General features: G+C 37.2%; 2 protein-coding genes across 5 annotated transcripts; both read right to left on the bottom strand.

Annotated features, from left to right (window-relative positions):
• Window position 1: 1 nt before the first annotated feature.
• LOC118479763 (peptidyl-prolyl cis-trans isomerase FKBP19, chloroplastic-like) lies at window positions 2-3676 on the bottom strand. The gene is made up of 10 exons (XM_035974500.1): window positions 3457-3676; window positions 3313-3382; window positions 3098-3241; window positions 2190-2275; window positions 2048-2098; window positions 1855-1935; window positions 1331-1375; window positions 448-503; window positions 283-358; window positions 2-198 (listed from the first exon to the last, which is right to left on the bottom strand). The coding sequence occupies exons 1-10, from the start codon at window positions 3505-3507 to the stop codon at window positions 100-102; spliced, it is 759 nt and encodes a 252-aa protein (XP_035830393.1). The 5' UTR covers window positions 3508-3676; the 3' UTR covers window positions 2-99.
• Window positions 3677-4848: 1172 nt separating this feature from the next.
• LOC110865191 (transaldolase) lies at window positions 4849-21598 on the bottom strand. Of its 4 annotated transcripts, none has more exons than XM_022114414.2 (7): window positions 21226-21598; window positions 7119-7281; window positions 6971-7020; window positions 6342-6642; window positions 5981-6169; window positions 5707-5889; window positions 4849-5191 (listed from the first exon to the last, which is right to left on the bottom strand). In XM_022114414.2, the coding sequence occupies exons 1-7, from the start codon at window positions 21387-21389 to the stop codon at window positions 4946-4948; spliced, it is 1296 nt and encodes a 431-aa protein (XP_021970106.1). In that variant the 5' UTR covers window positions 21390-21598; the 3' UTR covers window positions 4849-4945. The 4 variants fall into 4 exon arrangements, with proteins under 4 accessions (XP_021970106.1, XP_021970104.1, XP_035830392.1 ...); XM_022114412.2 differs by lacking the exon at window positions 21226-21598 and adding an exon at window positions 7451-7680; XM_035974499.1 differs by lacking the exon at window positions 21226-21598 and adding an exon at window positions 7451-7680 and having other exon boundaries at window positions 7119-7269.
• Between the last annotated feature and the right edge of the window lie 17 nt (window positions 21599-21615).

Genomic DNA, 21615 nt, shown 5'->3' with positions numbered 1-21615 from the left:
CTATGAATAACTGAATATGTAAACAAAAACAGAGGTAAAAGTTGTGATCCTTATAATGTAATAATAATACATCAATTGTATGAAAGAAACCAAGGTTCTTCAGTTGTTAGGTATAATGTTTAAAAGCTCGATGTCAAACAAAAGTGTTTTGTCGATGAGTCCTTGGTTCTTCAGAACAAAACTCAGTGCCCTTTGACCCTGTGGAAGAGGTTAACTTTTTAATATTACATATGTTTGTCAAGTTATTACATGAAGCAGGAATAAAGAAAGTTATGGCGTTACCGAAAATGTTGTAGGTTTTGGACCGCTCTTGTTGTAATCATTATCTGGGTATCCAAGATCCGGGGGCACGATGATCCTAAACAAATTGGTTAAAATGTAAGAAGCAAATTGTCATCATAAAGTTTCCTAAGACTAGAAACAAAACCTTGTGTAGATATTTTTTACCTTCTAATGCCACCCAAAGACATGCCTGCAACAGCTTCCTCAAAAGCTGGTATTACCTGCAAATGATCATTTTATATTTAACTTTTGGACACACAAATCATAAGTGTAGGTTTTGAAGTTAAATTGCATTTTATGTCCTTTAAGTTTGAGCCAAATTGCAGGCTTATCTTTTAACTAACAAAATTACACTGAATGTTTATCTTTTAACTAACAAAATTACACTGAATGTCCTTGTTTGAGCCAATTATGCCCTCATCCGTCAGTGTCCTTTTGCGCTAACCCAGTTAATTTTTTCTGTTAACTCTTAGCACGTGCCACTCACATGAGGGCATAATGGCCATTTTCACTTATTTTGTCGCTAATATATGTTATTTTCGTTATTAAGTGAAAGTGACCATTATGCCCTCATGTGAGTGGAACATGTTAAGAGTTAACTAGAAAAATTAACTGGGTTAGGGCAAAAGGACACCGACGGATGAGAAACACTAACATAAAGGGCATCTAGTGTAATTTCGTTAGTTAAAGGACAACGCCTGCAATTTGGCTCAAACTTAAAGGACGTAAAATGCAATTTACTCTCTGATAAAATAAAAAGGAACTTTTAAAGTTCTCTACACACACAAGTCAAATAAGTGACAAGTTCAATACATTTTAGTTCAGTTAACCCTTTTATCTAATTATTCTATAACGAAACGTAACTCGTCAAACACTAAAACATCCAATTATTACAGCATAAGCATGTCTAAACAGTATCTTCTGCAGTCTTTACAACTTATTATCTGAATCTTATTATTTAGCATCGAACGATCACTCTTACAATGCACATCCAAACTTCCCTTAATTGCTCCTTTACTAAAAGCTAAGGAAAAAAAATCGAAAATACCTCATGGGAACCTAATCGGAATCTGTAAAAGGACTTGTCATCTCCCTGCAAAGTAGTATAAGGGCAAGTTTACAATCAATATTGAATCTTTATAATGAAAAGTAGGAAAAATTACAAGTTTTGTCCTTTATCTTTATACCACTTTTCAGGCAGTGTCCTTTTTAACAAATGTTGACAGGCGGTGTCCTTTACCAGGTATTTTGTTGCAAGTTTAGTCCCTTACACCGAACCCAGTTAAAAAACCCTGTTAAAAAACCCTGTTAATTGTTGGGTGTAAAGGACTAAACTTGCAACAAAATACCTAGGTAAAGGACTAAACTTGCAACAAAATACCTAGTAAAGGACACCGCCTGTCAACAATTAACAGGGTTTTTTAACTGGGTTGGGTGTAAAGGACTAAACTTGCAACAAAATACCTAGTAAAGGACACCGCCTGTCAACATTCGTTAAAAAGGACACCGCCTGAAAAGTGGTATAAAGATAAAGGACAAAACTTGTAATTTTTCCTGAAAAGTATGATATACCTCAAAAGAACCACCCTTGGTCTTGTTTCTAGCTTCAAATATTCGCCCATAATATCCAATTGTGTAGCCATCCCAATCAACCTAATGCATTCACTTCATCAAAACTTTCTTCACATATTTTACTTTTATTTTATTCCAATATATATTTTAAAATGGTTTATATAAGTAGGGACGTATAGAAAGATTGGCATACCACTACAGTGTCTCCCTTCTTTGGCATTATACCATTTCCCGCTCGCAAGTCCTGCATATTTTCAATTTTTGAGATTAAAGAAATACCTAGAAAAAAAATGTGCCAAATAAAAAAAATTATGAATATTGTCCCTGGAAACAACCTTATATTGGAGTCCTGAGCTTGTCTCAGCATAATCAGGATATTTCATCTTTGATTTACCATAATCCTTTCCCTTTAAGGCTGGCACTGCAAATAGAAACGTATACTCATTTTCTACAAAAATAATAAATCATAAAACTCTCTCCCTATGTAATAGCTATAATCATTACGCTCATTCAAACGTATTTTATATTGACAGTGCATAACCAATTTAGATTGTGACGTGAAAGTGATCATGTGATACTGAATAAATCAGAACCAGATAAATGATTTGCACATTAAATGAGCATTGAAGAATCGGATAATCATGTGGACGGTTAATCATGCATCATGTGGTGGCGTTGATAGCTGAAAGACAAAAGGGTACATGCACTAATCAGTCTTTGTCCCGATTGCTGAGTGTTATGTGCCTTATGTCCAAGGCTTGATGCAAAACTACTATTGAGCCGGGGGTCTCACTGGAAGCAGCCTCTCTATTCCTACGGGTAGAGTTAAGGATGTCTACATCTTACCCTCCTCAGACCCTACCTTTGCTTTGCTATTGGTGGGAATTGGATAATCATAACCAGTTTCATTAAACCCAAACACGAGAATCTGATCACTCTAAATGAGGATTCCGGATCTTTATCACCTACATTTTTACAGATTTCTTAAAACACCTTTGCTTCATAATAACACAAAGGACCCGAACAACAACAATTAAGAAGTACTAAAATAAGGGAAAATGCCATTTATGTCCATTCTCTTAACCATACAATTTGATATCATGTTAACCGAAGAGACCACAACCTTACGCATTGCTTCAAACACAATACAGAAACAATCTTAACACAAATTCACATCCAAAATTTATAAAACCACAATGCAGACACCAAACTTTTCACTTAATAAAAGGAAAAAGAAGATTACTTTCAGCAAAATCAGATGCCATAGCAACTCCATCTCCAATATTATTATTCCCCAATGTCACTGCTAATAACCCCATAGATGTCACCAACCATTTTCTTCTATCGATTTTAACCGATTTATCATCTTCTAACAAATCCCTTCCATCTGCGTCAAGCAATTATCAAAACTGCAATACATAAACCCATAATTTAAAATACTGAATCCAAGTTACCAACCAGATGAAGAAGACGATACATGGGTAGATTGTAGAATTCTAGATGATTTAGTTTGCTTGTGTATCCATTGCTGTAGAATCAGATGATGCACCCACTTTAGGTTTACAATATGCAAAAATATTGAAGTAGTGAATGTAAGATTACCGATGAAAAAGAAGGGGTGAAGAAGGAGGGAATTGGAAGACCCAACACCATTTATTAACGAACTACTTGCAGCTTCTGCAACGACAATTTCCCGGTACAGTTCATAGACAGACAAGGAAGGAGTAGATTGAATTGAAGGGTGTTCGAGAAAGATAACGGCTTTAACCAATTTACCATCCTATCCCTTCTCTCCCACCATTCATTTTCTTAAAAGGGTCATAAAAGCTTGACCACACTCCAACAACGAGTTCGAACGATTAAGTGAATTTTGTTTAAAAAAATATAGAGTTAAATGCCATTTTAGTTAGGTGATCTGGTTTGAACCATTTTGCCAGTTTAATTCAAATGTTTCATTTTTTGTCTGGTCCAAAAAGGTTTCATCATTGGCATTCTAGTTCCACTGTATTAACTTTATCCATTTTTTCTGTTAACGAAAAGGGCAATTCGGTCATTTTATATGTAATTCTGTTAACTAGAAGGGTAATTCGGCCATATAAAATGACCCAGTTGTCCTTTTCATTAACAAGAAAAATGGATGAAGTTAACTCAGTGGACTAAAATGGCAACAACGAAAACTTTTTGGGCCCCCAAGCGAAAAATGAAACATTTAGACTAAACTGCCAAAATGGCATTTAACTCAAAAATATATATAACCAAAGTGAATTTTGTTTAAAAAATATATAACCAAAATTCGTATATGTTTGGTTTAGGGATAAAAATTTCGTACCAAACACCGGTACTGAACGCATATTTAGTATTCGTAATTGGTTTTAACTAAATTTCAGGATCGGTCTATGCGGTATAGTATCGGTTTTACGACTTTTAATGGTATTGTACCATATCGGTACCGACTAAAACATATACATTATGGCATTCGGTTTTGATTAGGGGTGTAAACGAGCTGAGCTGAACCCAACTAGGCTCGAGCTCAGCTCGAAAGTAACTCAAGAGCTTGAGTTTGGCTCGAGGTAATTTGAGAACAACTTTAGATGAGCTAAAAGTTCGGCTCGATCTAGCTTCGATAGTTTAAACAAGCCAAAGCTTGGCTAGAGCTCGGCTCGCCAATGCTAAATAGTATGTATATTATATATAAGAAAAATAATATAAAATTTGTTTGGGCTCGTTTAGGCTCGGAGCCTAAACAAGCTTTGTATGCAAAGCTCGAGCTGGGGTTCGGGCTCGTTATGACTCAGATCATTCAAGATTTTTACCGATACGATCCAAGTAGCTCTACCTTGTTTACTATTGGACGTAATTTCCGACTCATCAAGTTGGATCGGAACAATTTTAATCTGTAACATGTAAGAAAGGTAAGAACCACTCATCATTTCATAAAAAAAAAAAAAAAAAAAAAAAGAGAGATCAAGAACCACCACACACAAACATAACATGTAAAGATAAGGGAAAACCACTCATCATTTCACCAAATAACTTCCATTACACACAAGTCTGTTGATGCAGATCAAATACTGGAAACAACTATTGAGGTTTACATGCTGACTAATATCATAGAATTAGCCTTCTCTTGCAAGTTATCAAGCAGGCTGTTAAAGCTTGTCTTGAAAGAAACTAGTCCTTCAACCTCCAGCCGGGACCCAACATAACTCCAGTCGATCCCCAGTTTCTCTAATGCACTGTAAATTCCTTCAGCCTCTGATACATTTGAATCGATCGTCCTTCCAACTGTACCATGGTCGATAAATGCTTGCAGTGCTTCATCAGGCATGGTTGACACCTAAACAACAAGATTAATGCCAACCCGTTAACGTTTGGTGTCACCGCTAGGTACAGGTGGCAAGATGGGAATTGAAGTCGGGCTGGTTAGGTAATGGGCCCCGGCTCAAACAAGTATTTTTATACATATCAGGGTCAAAATTGTCACATATAAAAACAAGAAGAGTAACACAACCCATTAGCATATGGTGGCCGCTAGGTAACGTGTCAAAACAAGGTTATGAATATGATCTATCTATAAATAATTAATTTCTCTACTATGGCTACAAAAATTGTATTATTTCAAGAATCACTTTTTTTTTCTGGATTAGATGGTTTTGTGATGTTTCATGCATTGAAAAATACATTGGTATACTTTTTACCCGTGTAGCGTGTTTCCTTTTAAGCTATTTTTTACCCGTTTTGCCTGTTTGACCTAGTTGAGGTAAAACATGACCAGAATAAATAAGTCAAAATTGCCACCTCTACGGGTACTGCTAGGTGAGCATGTTACACCAAGTGGTTCATATGACTCACCGTGTCGGGCCCAACAAGTGGGGCTACGTAAAGGGTGTCAGGGTAGGATGGGTTCTTGACGTTGGTTGAAGCCCATAGCAACCGCTGCTTCTTAGCTCCTTTTTTCACAAGTGCCTCCCATCTTGGGCCCGAGAATTTCTTTTGGTAAAGCTGGAACGCTAGAGCCGCTTGAGCATTTGCAGCCTGTAAAATTAACCGTGTGGTGAAAAAACAGAAGTTTTATTTTAAAGGTAAAAATTGTGTTTCTTTACTTTTACAGTTGATAGTTTTTTACCTTGCCTCGAAGTTCAAGTGCCTCTGGTGTGCCAATTTTCTCAAGCGTACTGTCGACAAGCGTGTCTACTCGACTAACATAAAAAGAAGCAACACTTGCAATCCTAGATAGGTCATCAAGACCCGAAGCCTCTAACCCGTCTAAATAAGCATCAATAACTGCCTCATATCTAGATAGAGAAAATATGAGCTGTGATAGACCATGAAAAATAAATAAAAGAATTAGTAAAAATAAAGTTTAAAAAAGGATGCAAAACGATACATTGCGAGTCCAAATATATGATAAGGCTTAAAGTGGCATGTCAATATATGTGCATCTATTAATCGAAACAAAATATATAAACAAAAACATATCAACTTACAGTTACATTAACACTTATTCCGAAAGAAATAACTTCTTTAATCGAAGGAACACAGGCTGTAGTAGCAGGAATTTTGATATGAACATTTGGGCGATCAACCACTTTATGCAACCATTTTGCAGCATCAATGGTCCCTTGGGTATCATCACCAAGCCAGGGTGAAACCTCAACAGAAACATAACCGTCACCACCGTCCGTTTCGTCATAAATTGGCTCGAACATTCTGCAAGCATCTTGAATATCTTTCACTACAAGTTCCCAGTATGCGCTTTCAATGTCTTTCCCTCCCTGTACAAGTTCCCTGTGATTACATCATCAATTGTCGAATAAGAGCTAAGACGCCGAGCTAAATTGTGGAACTTTTTTCAGGATGGTTAATATAATATTCATTTTATATGTAATTCTGTTAACTAGAAGGGCAATTCGGCCGTATAAAATGAGAATTGTCCTTCTCGTTAACAAAAAAAATTGATGAAGTTAACCCAGTGGACTAAAATGGCAACGGTGAAACCTTTTTCGACCCACAGGCGAAAAATGAAACCTTTGGACTGAACTGACAAAATAGCCCAAACCACAGGGACTAAAATGGCATTTAACTCTTATGATTGTTTAAGGAACCAAGAGAATACATGAACTGGTCATTGTAAGCAGTTGAGGTAGATATAGCTTTCTGAAATATCTGCAATCAAATATATATATAGAACATGTCATTAGAATTATCATAAATAGGGAACTTTGCATCATAAAAACAGTAGCACAAAATAAAAGCTTATTTACCGTCGGGTTGCTTGTAACACCTCTAACACCACTTTCAATCAGGGGAAGAAGATCGGTAACAGGGCGGCATAGGTTATCATACCATGGACTCTGCCCTTGCTTCTCATAAAGATCATGAAGAGTTGTTCTCTTAACATGACTTCCATTTTGGCTACATTTCACACTTTTAAAAAGGAATTACAAGTCAGCAAAAAGTGCGCCATTTAGTTGAGGGTAGATTATGTAATTAAAGATCAGTTTTCTTACCATGCTAATAAAAGTGTATATGATCAATATTTATGAAAATAACAAAACAAGACACATAGATTAGCAAAATGGGGAAGAAGACTTACAGCAAGGAGGCGGCTAGAGGTGCGGTTTTTGACGGAAAACGCAGAAGGACAGCGGTGGTGGGTGGTGGTGGTGGTGGTGGTGGAAGAAAAGGGGAAGAGTTTAGAGGTGTGGCACGAGAAGAAAGATAGGAGATGGAAGCCATTGATGGAGTTTTGTGTATATTTTTTTGTACATGTGACATGTATATATTTCACCAAGCCCGTCACCTTACGATGAAAACCAAGCTCAAATGAGATTTTGTTCATTTTTATTATTAAAATAATAATCAACTTTTTATCTATGGTTAACATCATCTCAATAAGTGTAGTTAACACTTTAACCTCAGCCTCTGTTCTTGGTGACTCACATAAACATGCATTCATTAATGAGGCTATTTCGTTTTCAGATTCTTGCACGCGTATACAACATTTTCTTATAAGGGGGTGGGGATGGTTATCACTCATCACTCACAACACCCAATCAAGTTCCGTCATGTTATTAACCATTTTTCCATCACTCACAACCTTTTTAGTGGCAATGGTCTTATGGTCATCACTCACAACACCCACAATAAACCCTCACACCCCCTCACATGTTCTGTTTATGCAACAAATAATAGACCAAGGATAGTAGCTGGGCTACTCAGGCAAAAGGGTTGAAGGGTTTAACTTTGCCTAACGCAGGTCGTGGGGTCCCCCCACGTTTGCAAGACGTGGAGAGAGGTTCATTAGTTTATTTTTGTTGTTTGCTAAAGATCCTCCTCTGAAGTGTGTTCAGATTCGGATGAATGAGCAAAAGGAATGTGTGTGTTGATTGTGAAAGAAAGTAACTTGCATGAAGCAAGTACTCGAAGTGAATGACCAGAGATCTCAGGAATCAGGGCTGGCCAGGAATGTGTTGCTTAGTAAATGAAGTGTCTAATATATAGGAGAAGACATCACTCAAAGAGGAATGCATTTGACTAGTGAGCATGCTTGCAGTGGGGGACTTACCCTTTCGGGGGTTGAAGCCTTTTGACCCGCGGATAAAAGAGTGTGCTCTGTGGACCTGCATTGCTTTTGCGGCTGGTGAGTTGGTGAAGTAATCCAGAGACATGAGTTTTTACTCTTCCGTGTTACTTTATCTCAATTCCCTAGGTTTTTAACCTTTGAACCATTTTGCCTTTCGGGCATTCATGTATTGAAGTCATTTATTTTTGGTCTTGGGCTACCCTCGTTATCAGCCCCCCAAGTCAGAGGTTTTTGGGGATGAGCTCAAAGACTTCTGACTTTTATATATGTATTTTACTGCCTAAAGGCTTGAAGGGTTCAAAGCTTGAAGGGTTGGAAACGGTTGAGGTTTTTGAATTTTGACAAGATAGTTGACATGACTTGTGGCAGTTTGTCAGGCGGCGGTTTTTAATTCCATCGCCTAATTATATTCCTTTCTATCTTATTAATTCATATATTTTAACAGAAGAACATCATTTGCTCCCTTTTTTTTTCTCAAGTTTTCCCCCTTTTTCAAAACAGGTTAGTTTCCCTTTGCTTACTTTCTGTTTAATTTCTCATATCATGGGTGCTCGTAAGGATTTGGCAAAATCGTTTTCTCGAATGACTCAAGTGGAAGTCGGTTTGTTTTGTATGGAGTGGGGAATAGGGACGAAGTTTAAACCGGTTGTACCGGCTTGTGATAAATCTATCAATCAATGTCCTCCTGGTTCAATTGCTTTGTATTGTCGGCATTTTGAGTTTTCCAATCTTCGTCACCCGTTTTCAAACTTTGTTTTGAATGTTCTGGAATATTATCGAGTGTCTTTTGGTCAGATTCACCCCCTTGGCATGGCTAGGGTTTTACATTTTGAAATTTTGTGTCGGGCTTCTGGGTACGACCCATCTCTGTTGTCATTCCGCCGTTTTTTCCAGCTTGCTAAGAATGGTGATTGGTTTACCTTCGAGACCACTCAAGTTGATACCTGTTTGGTTTCGTCCATGGTTTCTACACTTGGGGTCTGGAAGGACCGGTTTTTCTGGGTGTCAGAGGAGATTGTTCCTTTTAAACTTGTTTAAAGACACCCGGATGCCGTTTTGAACGAACCTGAGCCTTCTGCTTCCAACATAAATACTCGTTTTTTAGAAACTCTTAGGGAGTGCCCTTCAAGGCTTCGTCCCTTCCCTGAGCATTTGTTGGTGTTATTGGGTCTTAGTAAAGTGTGGGAAAAGGCCAATCGGGATCCGGTGCTCATTAGAGATGGGAAGGTATGCATTTATTCTTCTCGTGTTCTTTTATTCATGTTTCTTTGTTTGCTTATATGTTGTTATGTTTGTTTTGCAGTTATGTCTGCACTTGACTTTATCAAAAGTGATGATACCTCCGACGTTGCCTTTGATGATGTTGCTGCTACTCCTGGTGAGGATGCGGTTGTTAGGGGTTCTGATTATAGGTTCGAGGGTTCTGGTTATGTGAATGTTCCTAACGTCAGAGATTTTACCAAGGCTACTGCTTCCAAGGGTTCCACTAGTCGTTCACAACGTCATCTGAAAGGTGTTGATCAGCCCTCTGGTTCGGAGCCTATTGATGTTAGTGATGATATTGAAGCATCAGCAGATCAAGCTATGGATGTCAGCAAAGGTAAGGAGAATGAGTTAATTGTTTCAAGCAAGAAGAAGAAGTTAATCAAGAAAGGTAACACTCATGTTATTCAAGGTCCGTCAGTCAAAAGCGTTGAGAGCTTCGAAGGTTCAGAGGGTCAGGATGTTTATGTGCCTAACTGGGGGGTTAAAGTTGGTGATAGTTTTAATGTCACACCCCGATTTCCACACGTTTCACCGGTGGGCCCGGTGGGGGATTACCGTGACGTAGTTGGCAACAATATAGTCAAACCACACAATATTTAAATGCACAGCGGAAGCATAAAGATAGATATATTTCAACCATCAAATGTAATATCCAAGTATCACAAGTAGTCGAAATAATCCACAGGGGATCAAAATAAAATAGGAAATAATGTTCAACAGATAATGGCATCCCAAGCTTGCGAGACTCTAACGATGCTAAGGAGTGGCCAGCCTATTTCGTGTAGAACCTGCATTTAATCTTTTTGAGGAAAATACGTCAGTTTACACTGGTAAATACATTCAACCGACACTTTTTTAAAAAAGTTTAATAAAATTGATTTGAATGCACGAGGCACAAACTTTTATAACTTTGGATAATTAATCAAATTTAATCTTGTAAAAGAATTACATGTTCACTATGCGTTCAGTCGCCCGGGTCGTGCCGGGTTTAAGGTTAATAGACAAGCCACATAGCATAAAGCCGTGGCGGGTTTAATGCCCGACATTTGGACTAGTTAGAGTGGGAATCAGAGGGTGCCCTTTTAAGGGTTTAATGCCCACATAATTACCAGCATATAACTACCTTTGATTCGGCTAATCACTCGACCATTAGTGATTAGTCGTTAAGTCAATCGTTAATTAATAGACCAAGGATAGTAGCTGGGCTGCTTAGGCGAAAGGGTTGAAGGGTTCAACTTTGACTAACGCAAGTCGTTGGGTCCCCCCACATTTGCAAGACGTGGAGAGAGGTTCACTAGTTTATTTTTGTTGTTTGCTAAAGATCCTCCTCTGAAGTGTGTTCAGATTCGGATGAATGAGCAAAAGGAATGTGTGTGTTGATTGTGAAACAAAGTAACTTGCATGAAGCAAGTACTCAAAGTGAATGACCAGAGATCTCAGGAATCAGGGCTGGCCAGAAATGTGTTACTTAGTAAATGAAGTGTCTAATATATAGGAGAAGACATCACTCAAAGAGGAATGCATTTGACTAGTGACCATGCTTGCAGTGGGGGACTTACCCTTTCTAGGATTGAAGCATTTTGACCCACGGATAAAAGAGTGTGCTCTGTGGACCTGCATTGCTTTTGCGGCTGGTGAGTTGGTGAAGTAATCCAGAGACATGACTTTTTACTATTCCATGTTACTTTATCTCAATTCCCCAGGTTTTTAACCTTTGAACCATTTTGCCTTTCGGGCATTCATGTATTGAAGTCATTTATTTTTGGTCTTGGGCTACCCCCGTCATCATGTTCCATCACTCGCAATCCATTCCATAACGCGTGAAAACTTCACGGACATTTTCCATCACTCGCTGAAGAATTGAGTGACGGTGGGTTGTTTGTTCCCACCACGCGTGGAAGAAGGTTCTATCACGGACAAAAGGGCACCGCCCCCAATCCCCTAACAATGAGAGGTAACTATAACTCGCAAATTCGGATATTTTTTTAGGTTCTAGTCATGTAATATTATTTGTTTTAAAAAAATAAAAGATAAATAAAGAAGGTTGAATGGAGGTGAATGATAGATATTTTCTCGGTTGTAAAATGACGTGAAAGATGAAAGAATGTGTTGATGTAGCCAGAGGCGGACCCACCTAATGGTGTGGGTGGGTGGCCGCACCCCTTGAAAAAAAATTAGTGCTATTTTCCGTGAAAAATCCCAACCGCACCCCTTGGAAAATTCCAACCGCACCCCTTGGAAATTTTCGTCCTCAACCCTTAGAAAAAAATGTTAGGAATTTATACAAAAAAATTGTAAACACGGATCGAAACCTGACCAAATTATGTAAACAAGTTAGTCCACTAATCCCTTTAATTAAACTTGTATTCATTCTTGTAACCAAACATCAAGCCCAATAAGTTAATATCAATTCAAGCCCAACCCAAATACTACTTTAATTAAACAAAATCAGTTCATAAGACTACAAACAAACCTAATTCGATTGCCACTGTGCGACTCCCGCCCTCCCTCTGCCTCACTGCCAGCGACTTCGACACCCAGTCCCATTCGACGATCGCAAAATTCCGGTCACCAACAGCTTGTAATCGCAAATATTAGACAGGTACATGTTTTGTTTTTGGTTATTTTGATGTTTATGTGATTTTGTTCAAGACTCAAGAGATAATAGGATGGGTTTAAAAGGTTTACAGAGAAAGACTTGCTTAACAAACTAATTCTAGATAGGGATCAGATTTTTTACCGAAATACCTGTACCGTACCGATCATAAACGGTACCGGTATCGGTAATAGATTTTTCGAAATTCGGTATCGGTAAAAAACGGTATCAGTACCGGTATTTTTCGGTAAATACCGGTATTAATACCGAATTTAATAATCATCGGTAAAAAGCATGAAATCCATTGAAGTAAGTTAATTTTTCAATGGTTTGGTTATAAATTATCAAATTTATCTTTTCTTATTTTTAATTTTTTAATATCTTTGTATTTGGTTATGTAGGGAGACGATACTATTGTTGAAAAAACCCCTTTTGTCGAACTTGATGGTGACTCGGAATTGGGTAATAGTCGAACCCATGGATGTTTAATATGTTTACCTTTTGTTTACATTCCTCTATATATTACTCTAGTTTAATTAATAATGGATGGGTTGCACATGATATTTTTTTTAGGTAAAACAATGGATCACACCAAAACAGTACCAATGTGGTAAAGTACCGAAATACCGGCACCGTACCAGTACCGAATCTATAAATATGGTACGATAGTCGGTATCCACATTTCCTCAATTTCAGTAACGGTATTTACGAGGTATCGGTACCGGTACGGTACCGGTATCGTACCAATCTCATCCCTACTTCTAGATGATGTTTTGGATAGATTTCAAAAAATGAAAACCCGTAGGGCGACATTTTAAATATGTTTGTAACAACATTTGACGTGTTTTTGATGATTATATAAATTTTAGTTTGATTTTCTTTTGTGTTACATGACCCGACATTTTAAATATGTTTGTAACAACGTTTGACGTGTTTTTGATGATTATATAGATTTTAGTTTGATTTTCTTTTGTGTTACATGACCCGAACCGAACCGACCCAACCCGATCCGAATTTTTTATTTATATATCTAGGCGCCTAAAAATTTTAAAAATATTCCGCACCCCCATGAAAAAAATACTTGGGCCTGTCTACTGGAAGCAAAACTAAAAAATGTCACATAATAAATAACAAAGAAGCGAGTGTAGATCCCATATGGTCTAATACCACTACAAGAAATTGGTATCAATAGCGGCGACACGCGATGTGTCGCCGCTATTGGTCGATCCGGAACACGGTGTCACACACTAAATCTCAGCCACCCATTTCTTATCTTGATCCAAAGGTTGGGGTTTAACCTAGGCAATAGCGTCAACACATAGGGTATTAGCAGCGACGACCCGTCGCCCCTAAAAGTGTTTCACAGAACAGCTAGCTAAAAGTGGGATTTTTCCCTTGTTAACCCTTTTTCAACCCAAAACATTTCATCTCCCTCACGGTTCAACCCCCGAATCGGCTCCTTATCTTCGATTTCACCAAGTTCTACTCCAAATCGGTTAGTATTGTTTGTTTTAGGTTGAATTTGTTCTTTATTTTGTCGCCACTCTTGCCACGTTTTTTTGTAGTGTACCTTCATATAAATCTTTTTCAGAAACAAAAATAATACCTTTATTTCCAATTTCCATATTGATATTGATAAAATTAATAATATTAAAAATTGAAATATCTTGTTACTCTTATCATATTCAAGCTTGGGTTTGCTTTTAAAAAGCATATTATAGTTTCATTACAAGTAGTTATATCTTGTATCAATAACTTATGCATATTATTTATTACTTGGTGGTTTCTAAGAAATCTTTGAAATCATCCCTAAAAATTCTATGACGAAAATGGTTCATGTTGTATGCACATATGTAATTGATTAGAACACATTCACATTATGTATTTGTCTTTTCTCTCTCTAGTTCGGCAAGCATCTCTTAACCAATTTTTTGGGCGAAAATGGTAGTGTGTTCATGCGAATTACCGGTAGTCATTAAACATCATGGATATCGACAAATTCATGAGAGTCGGTTTATACCTTTGTTGGCCCTAACTTCAATTTTCTTGTTTATTTTGTGTCTCTATTCATTGTCTTTATTCATTTGGATTATATCATGATTCTAGTTATGGGTTTCCAGGGTGTGTTGACCAACCAATTCGGCCTTTTGTGGATATTGTTTTCAGGATCTCTCAAGCTCAAAGATAAAGGTAAATGGTGCCATGGTGATGTTGTTTATAAGTTGTGCTTTTTTATTTTTATTTTTATTACTCTTCATCGACATTACATTACGGTTGTAAAAGTCGTTGGACACTTCCTAGTCAATTGACTGAGGAGTTGAGAGTGCTCGGCCTAGATAAAGTGTACGTACTTGGACATGCCAAGTTATAAATAAATTAGTTTTCGGGATATTATATATATGTCAAATATCATTTATTAGTTTACTAATATTTATAATAAAATACGTGAATATCAATATAAATAAAAAATGAATGTTCAAATGTATTTCAAAAATTGATATTCATTTATTTAAAAAATGAATAAAATGGTATTTATTCTTTAACTAAGTTTTTCCTGGGCGCGTGTTGCGGGGCCGTTTTTTACTAGTGTTTGTTGATGTTTTATGTACCTATATTGGGAACTAAATTTAAGCACTACGGTAGAATTGCAAGCGTCTTGTGGTTTAACATTGAAACCAGTTTGGTTAGGTTTGGATCTTCAAAATCGAGCTCTGCACCAAACCTACGACTTCCAATATAAGGAAAAAAATATTGAACGCAGTTGTTTAGATTAACCATTAGCAACATCTATTGGAAATGGGTTAGTTTTTGTCATGTTTCATCTAAAGTGGGACAAACGGTTAAAATCAAAATATTTAGCTTAAAAGAAACGGATAAATTTTGTCTAACACTATCCAGTGGAAAGACAAACGAAGCCTAAGAACTTAGGGGGAAATTATTCGTTAATATTACTTGCTGAATGCATATTCCTAGAGAAATTAATTTGTTTACCTACTCCAGTTGGAGGTGGGATTCCTTGATGGTGTGTTGCTGCCAGTTTTCCTTCTTTTAATTTCTTTTTCGCATACACATAGTTATTTTCTCATCAAAGTATCTTAGAATATACTTGTACATAAAATATAAATTCTTTTGGAATAACACTAACATTCTCATATGTACTTTCTCAAAGAGAAATATCGCTACCACATTGCAACCCAAGACCAAACTACCAGAAAAATGGGCCGGTAAACCGTGACCATAAAGCTGCAATTAAGAAGATGTACGACCCGTCAATAACGAAACAATAAGAAAATTGAGGTAACAGTAACAAAACATATAAATGCTCAGACCGCCCGTAATAGGGCGTTTTTTGTAAAAGAAATTCACCAAACACGCCGGAAAACGCCCGGCTTCCGCCCCCTTGGGCGTTTTGGGGCGATATTCGACAAAAAAAGGCCCAAGGCGTTTTTTAAAACACGCTGAAGGGGCTTGTGGCAACGGTTGACTGACCAATGTGGCATTATTTAATTTAAAAAAAAAATAATTGTGTAATTAATGGAAGGGGCGTTATTGGGCATTATTCCCACTACGCCACTTTTGCAAAAACGCCCAATAATGCCCCCATGCTGACTGGACTGCCACATGGTAGAAAACGCCCCAGGGTAAGGGCATTATTCGACAAACGACTACGCATGGTCTTAACATTTACAAAGATACAATTGTTATCGTTCTTATAATTACAAACATCATTATTTACATCATCAATACTGCAAATATACTTATATTTAGGGCGATTAAAACAAAACTTCAACTCTTTTAATAAAGAGTCAAATCAATATGTTGGTAATTGGTAAACAAATAATGTTTCCCAAACATTAAGTAATTCAAAGCTAGTATGAGGTTATTTTAACGTTTAATTATAACAAATTAAAAAAATCTGAGCATTTTACCGTTCAATTAAAGAAAGGAAAAAAGACAAAAAAACTGGATGTTAACTAAAGAATCTGACCAGATTTTGCTTTTGGATGAAAATGGCAACAAAATTGAAACCACATAGACCTAGATTCAAAAGATTTGAGTTTTGGACTAAAACCAAACCTTAGGGACCATTTTGGCAGTTTACTCTTTAAAGAACCTCAAAAGCCAATTTTTTTAGAGTAATTTGATCATTTTAATGTTTCCACTTTCCTCCCAGAGGTTTCCATTTTATTGCCAGTTTGCTTCTTGCCTTTAACTCAATTAAAAATTCAGTTAAAAGTAAGAGTATTTCGGTAATTTTACATGGACATTTCAGACTTGACTCGGCTCGGCTCGTCTCCAACTCAATTCAGCCCGTGAGTCATTTTTTTACCATACAAAGCCTCAAGTATTCATCTTCCGCTGGTCAAACGGTTGAAGAAGGTTGTTCATGTTCGTCTTGGTTTTAAGCATCATGGAAAACAAATGGACAGAAATAGTGAGCAAGAAGCACCACACAATCAGAACATGTAAACATAAGGGAACCTATTAGAAAACCCCAAACCACTCACTTAACAACAGAACTCTCATTACACAATCTTTCATTCACTTGCACAACCTCTTTGTTATTTATTCAGTCTATTAGCGGATAACAAATACTAGAAAGAAACACATATTCAGGTTTACAGGTTGACTAGTTTCATAGAATTAGCCTTCTCTTGCAAGCTATCAAGCAGGCTGTCAAAGCTTTTCTTAAAAGAAACTACTCCTTCATCCTCCAGTCGGGATCCGACATAACTCCAATCGATCCCTAACTTCTCTAGAGCACTGTAGATTCCTTCGGCCTCTGGTACATTTGAATCGATCGTCCTTCCAACTGTACCATGGTCAATAAATGCTTGCAGAGCTTGATCAGGCATGGTTGAAACCTAAACAACAAGATTAACCCAAACTCGTTAACATTCGGTAGCACAGGTTAGGTGATGGGCCAAAGCAGGTCTGGCTTATATATATTTTTAATTATGGATCAGGTTAGACACAAGATGAACCAAACCCGAAACCCATTTTTAGTAAATGGGTCAAAATTAGGGGTGTAAACAAGGCAGAGCGGCTCGAGAGCTACTCGGGATCGGATCAATAAAAAGCTCGAACGAGCCGAGCCTTACCGAGCTCGAGCCTGAAATATGACTCATTTAGTTATCGAGCCCGAGCGCGAATCGTTACAAATTTTGAATTATTTTATATACATATTATACTAACTATTAAACACTAGTGAGCCGAGCAGTGGCTCGTTTAAGCTATCGAAGCGAGCTCGAGCCAAGCCTTTAACTCATTTAAAACTGTTCTCAAATTACCTCTAGCCGAGCTGAACTCGAACTCTTGGGTTTTACTTTTGAGCCGAGCTCGATCTCAAAATAGCAGGCACGAACCGAGCCGAGCTCGAGCTTCATAAAAGATTAGAAGCATGACGAGCCGAGCTCGAGCCTAGTCAGGCTTGGGCTCGAGTCGGCTCGTTTACACCCCTAGTCAAAAGTGTCGCGTCTAAAACCAAGATGATTAACACAAACCCATCAATATCAGGTGGACCCAAAACTTTTTGCCCAAAATTTATGAACTATCTACAAATAATTAATTTTTCTACTGTGGCCATAAGAATTGTATTGCTTTAGTAAGAACAAAAAAAAACTGAATCAACTGATTTTATGATGCTTCTTGCATTAATAAATACACTTTGACCAACTTTTGACCCGTTCAACAAGTTTCACTTTTAAGTTGTTTTAATTTTTCATTTTACCCGTTTGACCTATTAGAGGTAAAACAAACATGACCAGTATAAATGGGTTAAAATTGTGACCTCTACCAGTACCACCACCTGGTGACCGACCATCTTACAAGAAGTGGTTCATAAGTGCTAACCGTGTCGGGCCCAACAAGTGGGGCTACATAAAGGGTGTCAGGGTAGGCTGGATTCTTGACACTGGTTGAAGCCCATAGCAACCGTTGCTTCTTAGCTCCTTTTTTCACCAGGGCCTCCCATCTTGGGCCCGAGAATTTCTTTTGGTAAAGCTGGAAAGCTAGAGCTGCTTGAGCATTTGCAGCCTGTAAAATTTAACCATACGGTAAAAAAAACAAACAATCGAAAGTAAAAAATTTCTTTCTTTACTTTGCTAGTTGATATTTTTTTACCTTGCCTCGAAGGTTAAGTGCCTCTGGTGTTCCGATATTCTCAAGCATACCGTCGACAAGTGTGTCTACTCGACTAACAAAGAAAGAAGCAACACTAGTAACCCTGGATAGGTCATCAAGACCTGAAGCCTCTAACCCATCTAAATAAGCATCAATAACTGCCTCGTATCTAGATAGAGAAAATATGAGCTGTGATGAAGCATGTAAATAAAGAGTTAGCAAGTAAAACAAGTTTAAAGTGGCATGTAAAACTATGTGTTATCGAGTCAAAATATATGATTAAGAAGTCTTCAGCATAAGAACTTATGCATATAATGGTGGTGGTAATGATTAGCCATTACTAAAGGGGTGTTTGGATGCGCATTTTGAGAGTGATTATGTGATGCTAAATAATCAGAATCAACGAACTAGTTGAAATATAACAATATAACGGACTGTAGAAGATACTTTTTGTATGGGTTACTTTTCTTTTTTTTTTCTTTTTTTTTTTTTTTGAACGGTGAACTTCATGTATAAGGTTACCACACTCTCCAAATCTGAGAGCCCCGTATTGCCCCACTCTGGCCAGACTATGTGGTCTTAACCGGGCCCACGCTGGCTTCAAAGTTTGGCTTTTTTGGGCGTTCCCCCAGGAAACCATACCGCCGGCTGCCACTTGACAGTCGTGCCACCACAAGAGCAGAACTCTCTGGCGTAACACACGGCGGGACGAAAACCCGGTTGGGCTCGGGAATCGAACTGACAACCTCACCCAAGGCCTAGTCCAAATCCTTCATTACCTATATCCACCCCAAATATGGGTTCTGTTGTTTGAAGACATCTTGATTTTTTGGAAATTTCTGATCATTTAAGTAGTTAAAATGACCAAAAAGTAAAGTTAGTGAGAGAAAAAATGAGGTGGTGTGCAAATGGAAGTAAACTCTAAAGATAAGTGTAAAAATAGAAAAATTGGTAATTAATTTTACCCTTGGATAATTTTGTTTTGGCTACTAAGAAACTACTTATTGGACCAAGAAAACAGTTGAAACATAATTTGTTTATCCAGCTTTAAAAATTGATTATTGTGACTTCAAGTCATAAAAGGTATTTAGTTCCAAAAGGCGAATCCAAGCACCACCTAAAGAATATGTGCATCTTTATAATCATTTAGTTAAATCATCTATAGACCAATTATTTGACCCCTAAATAATCATATAAACATAAACATAATCTTTCAACAAACCAAGAATGTATAGAATAGAATCAACTTACAGTTACATTAACACTTATTCCCAAAGAAATAACTTCTTTAACAGAAGGAACACAAGCTGCAGTTGCGGGGATTTTAATGTAAACATTTGGGCGATCAACCACTTTATGCAACCATTTTGCAGCATCAATGGTCCCTTGGGTATCATCAGCAAGCCGAGGTGAAACCTCAACAGAAACATAACCGTCTCCGCCATCTGTTTCGTCATAAATTGGCTCGAACAGTCTGCAAGCATCTTGGATATCTTTCACTACAAGTTCCCAATATGCACTTTCGATGTCTTTCCCTCCCTGTACAAGTTCCCTGTGATTACATCATCAATTGTCAAATAAGTGCAAAACACAGAGCTAAATTTTGGATTTTTTACAGGATAGTAAATATAGTATTCAAACTTTGGATTTATAATAACATGATTCAGCAATAATAATATTTAAAAGTAAGCAACCATACCCAAACTAAAGTCTAAATATCATGAGATGATTCAAAAATTAAGTCATATAAAAGCTTCAAAATTTAACATAAACTAGAGCATGTGTAATGACGGGCCGATCACTATCACTAATAACTAATAAATAAATTTAAAATGAATACGTAAATGAACATAAACAAACGAACATAATTGCACGTATATAACTGAACGTTCAAGAACAAGAATAAATGAACAGATATGTGTTTATGTTTTCCCGTTCAGTTCTATCAACCAAACAATTTGTTCATGTTTGTTTATTAACAAACTTCCAGCCAAACGGTTCACTGAACGTTCGGTTTCTTTACGAGCCTAGTGTTTTGATCTTGCTCCAAAATATATCTATCAAATTATTATTATTTAAAAAACCACGAGAATACCTGAATTGGTCATTGTAAGCATTTGAGGTAGATATTGCTTTCTGAAAAATCTGTAATCACATATAGAACATCTCATTAGAAATTTATAATCATCATAAACTGAGAATTTTACATCACAAAAACATAAATTTGCACAAACTATAAGTATAATTACCGCCGGGTTGCTTGTAACACCTCTCGCACCACTTTCAATCAGGGGAAGAAGATCGGTAACAGGGCGGCATAGGTTATCATACCATGGACTCTGCCCTTGCTTCTCATAAAGATCATGAAGTGTTGTTCTCTTAACATAGCTTCCATTTCCACCATTTTGGCTACATTTCACACTTTCAAAAAGAATAAATCATGTCAGCAAAAGGTATGCAAATCTTTCAAATATATAAGCAAAATAAAAACAAACAAACGAACCAAGTCAACAGACTACCAATCACATGCATCCCAGAAGAAAAAAAATGCTAAATTGCTAAGACTAACTAAAACCCCTAAAAAGAACATGTGAAATAAAAAACCCACAAAAAAGATTGAACCTTTTAGGCCATGAATGTTAAATAATCAATATTTAAACCACCCCATATAAATAACTTTGATCAAGATTCAAAGACAAAATTAGAAAAAGATGTCAAAAGGTGATCAAAAGCATAAAACAGAGAATCAATGATGAAAAATAATAAACAAAAATTTGGGGGATTAATAAAAAAGACTTACACCAAAGAAGCAGCTAGAGGTGCAGTGGAGCAAAGGGAGAACCGGTGGGAAAAAAGTGGAAGTTTTGACGGAAAACGGAGGATGGTGGTGGTGGCGGGTGGTGGTGGGAGAATAGGGGAAGAGTTTAGAGGTGTTTGTGAAGAAAAGTTGGAGATGGAAGCCATTGATGGAAGTTGGTGGAGTTTTGTTTTGTTTTGTGTACGAGTGAGATCTGAAGAAAGGCGAGATGGATGTATATATATGGGGGTTTTGGTTTTGCTATTTCACCAACCCTGTTATGTTACGATGAAAACGAAGGTGGGGAGGTTAGATGGGGTTTGGCGATTTGGATTACGTTAATTAAGTTTTTAGTGTTTAGATGGGGACGTTAAGTTTGATTAACTTCACGCC

The sequence above is a fragment of the Helianthus annuus genome, chromosome 6 (assembly GCF_002127325.2).
Source record: "Helianthus annuus cultivar XRQ/B chromosome 6, HanXRQr2.0-SUNRISE, whole genome shotgun sequence".
In the NCBI taxonomy this organism is placed as follows: domain Eukaryota; kingdom Viridiplantae; phylum Streptophyta; class Magnoliopsida; order Asterales; family Asteraceae; genus Helianthus; species Helianthus annuus.
Note: the sequence above shows the minus strand (reverse complement) of the source record. Positions and strands in the feature narration are given on the sequence as shown.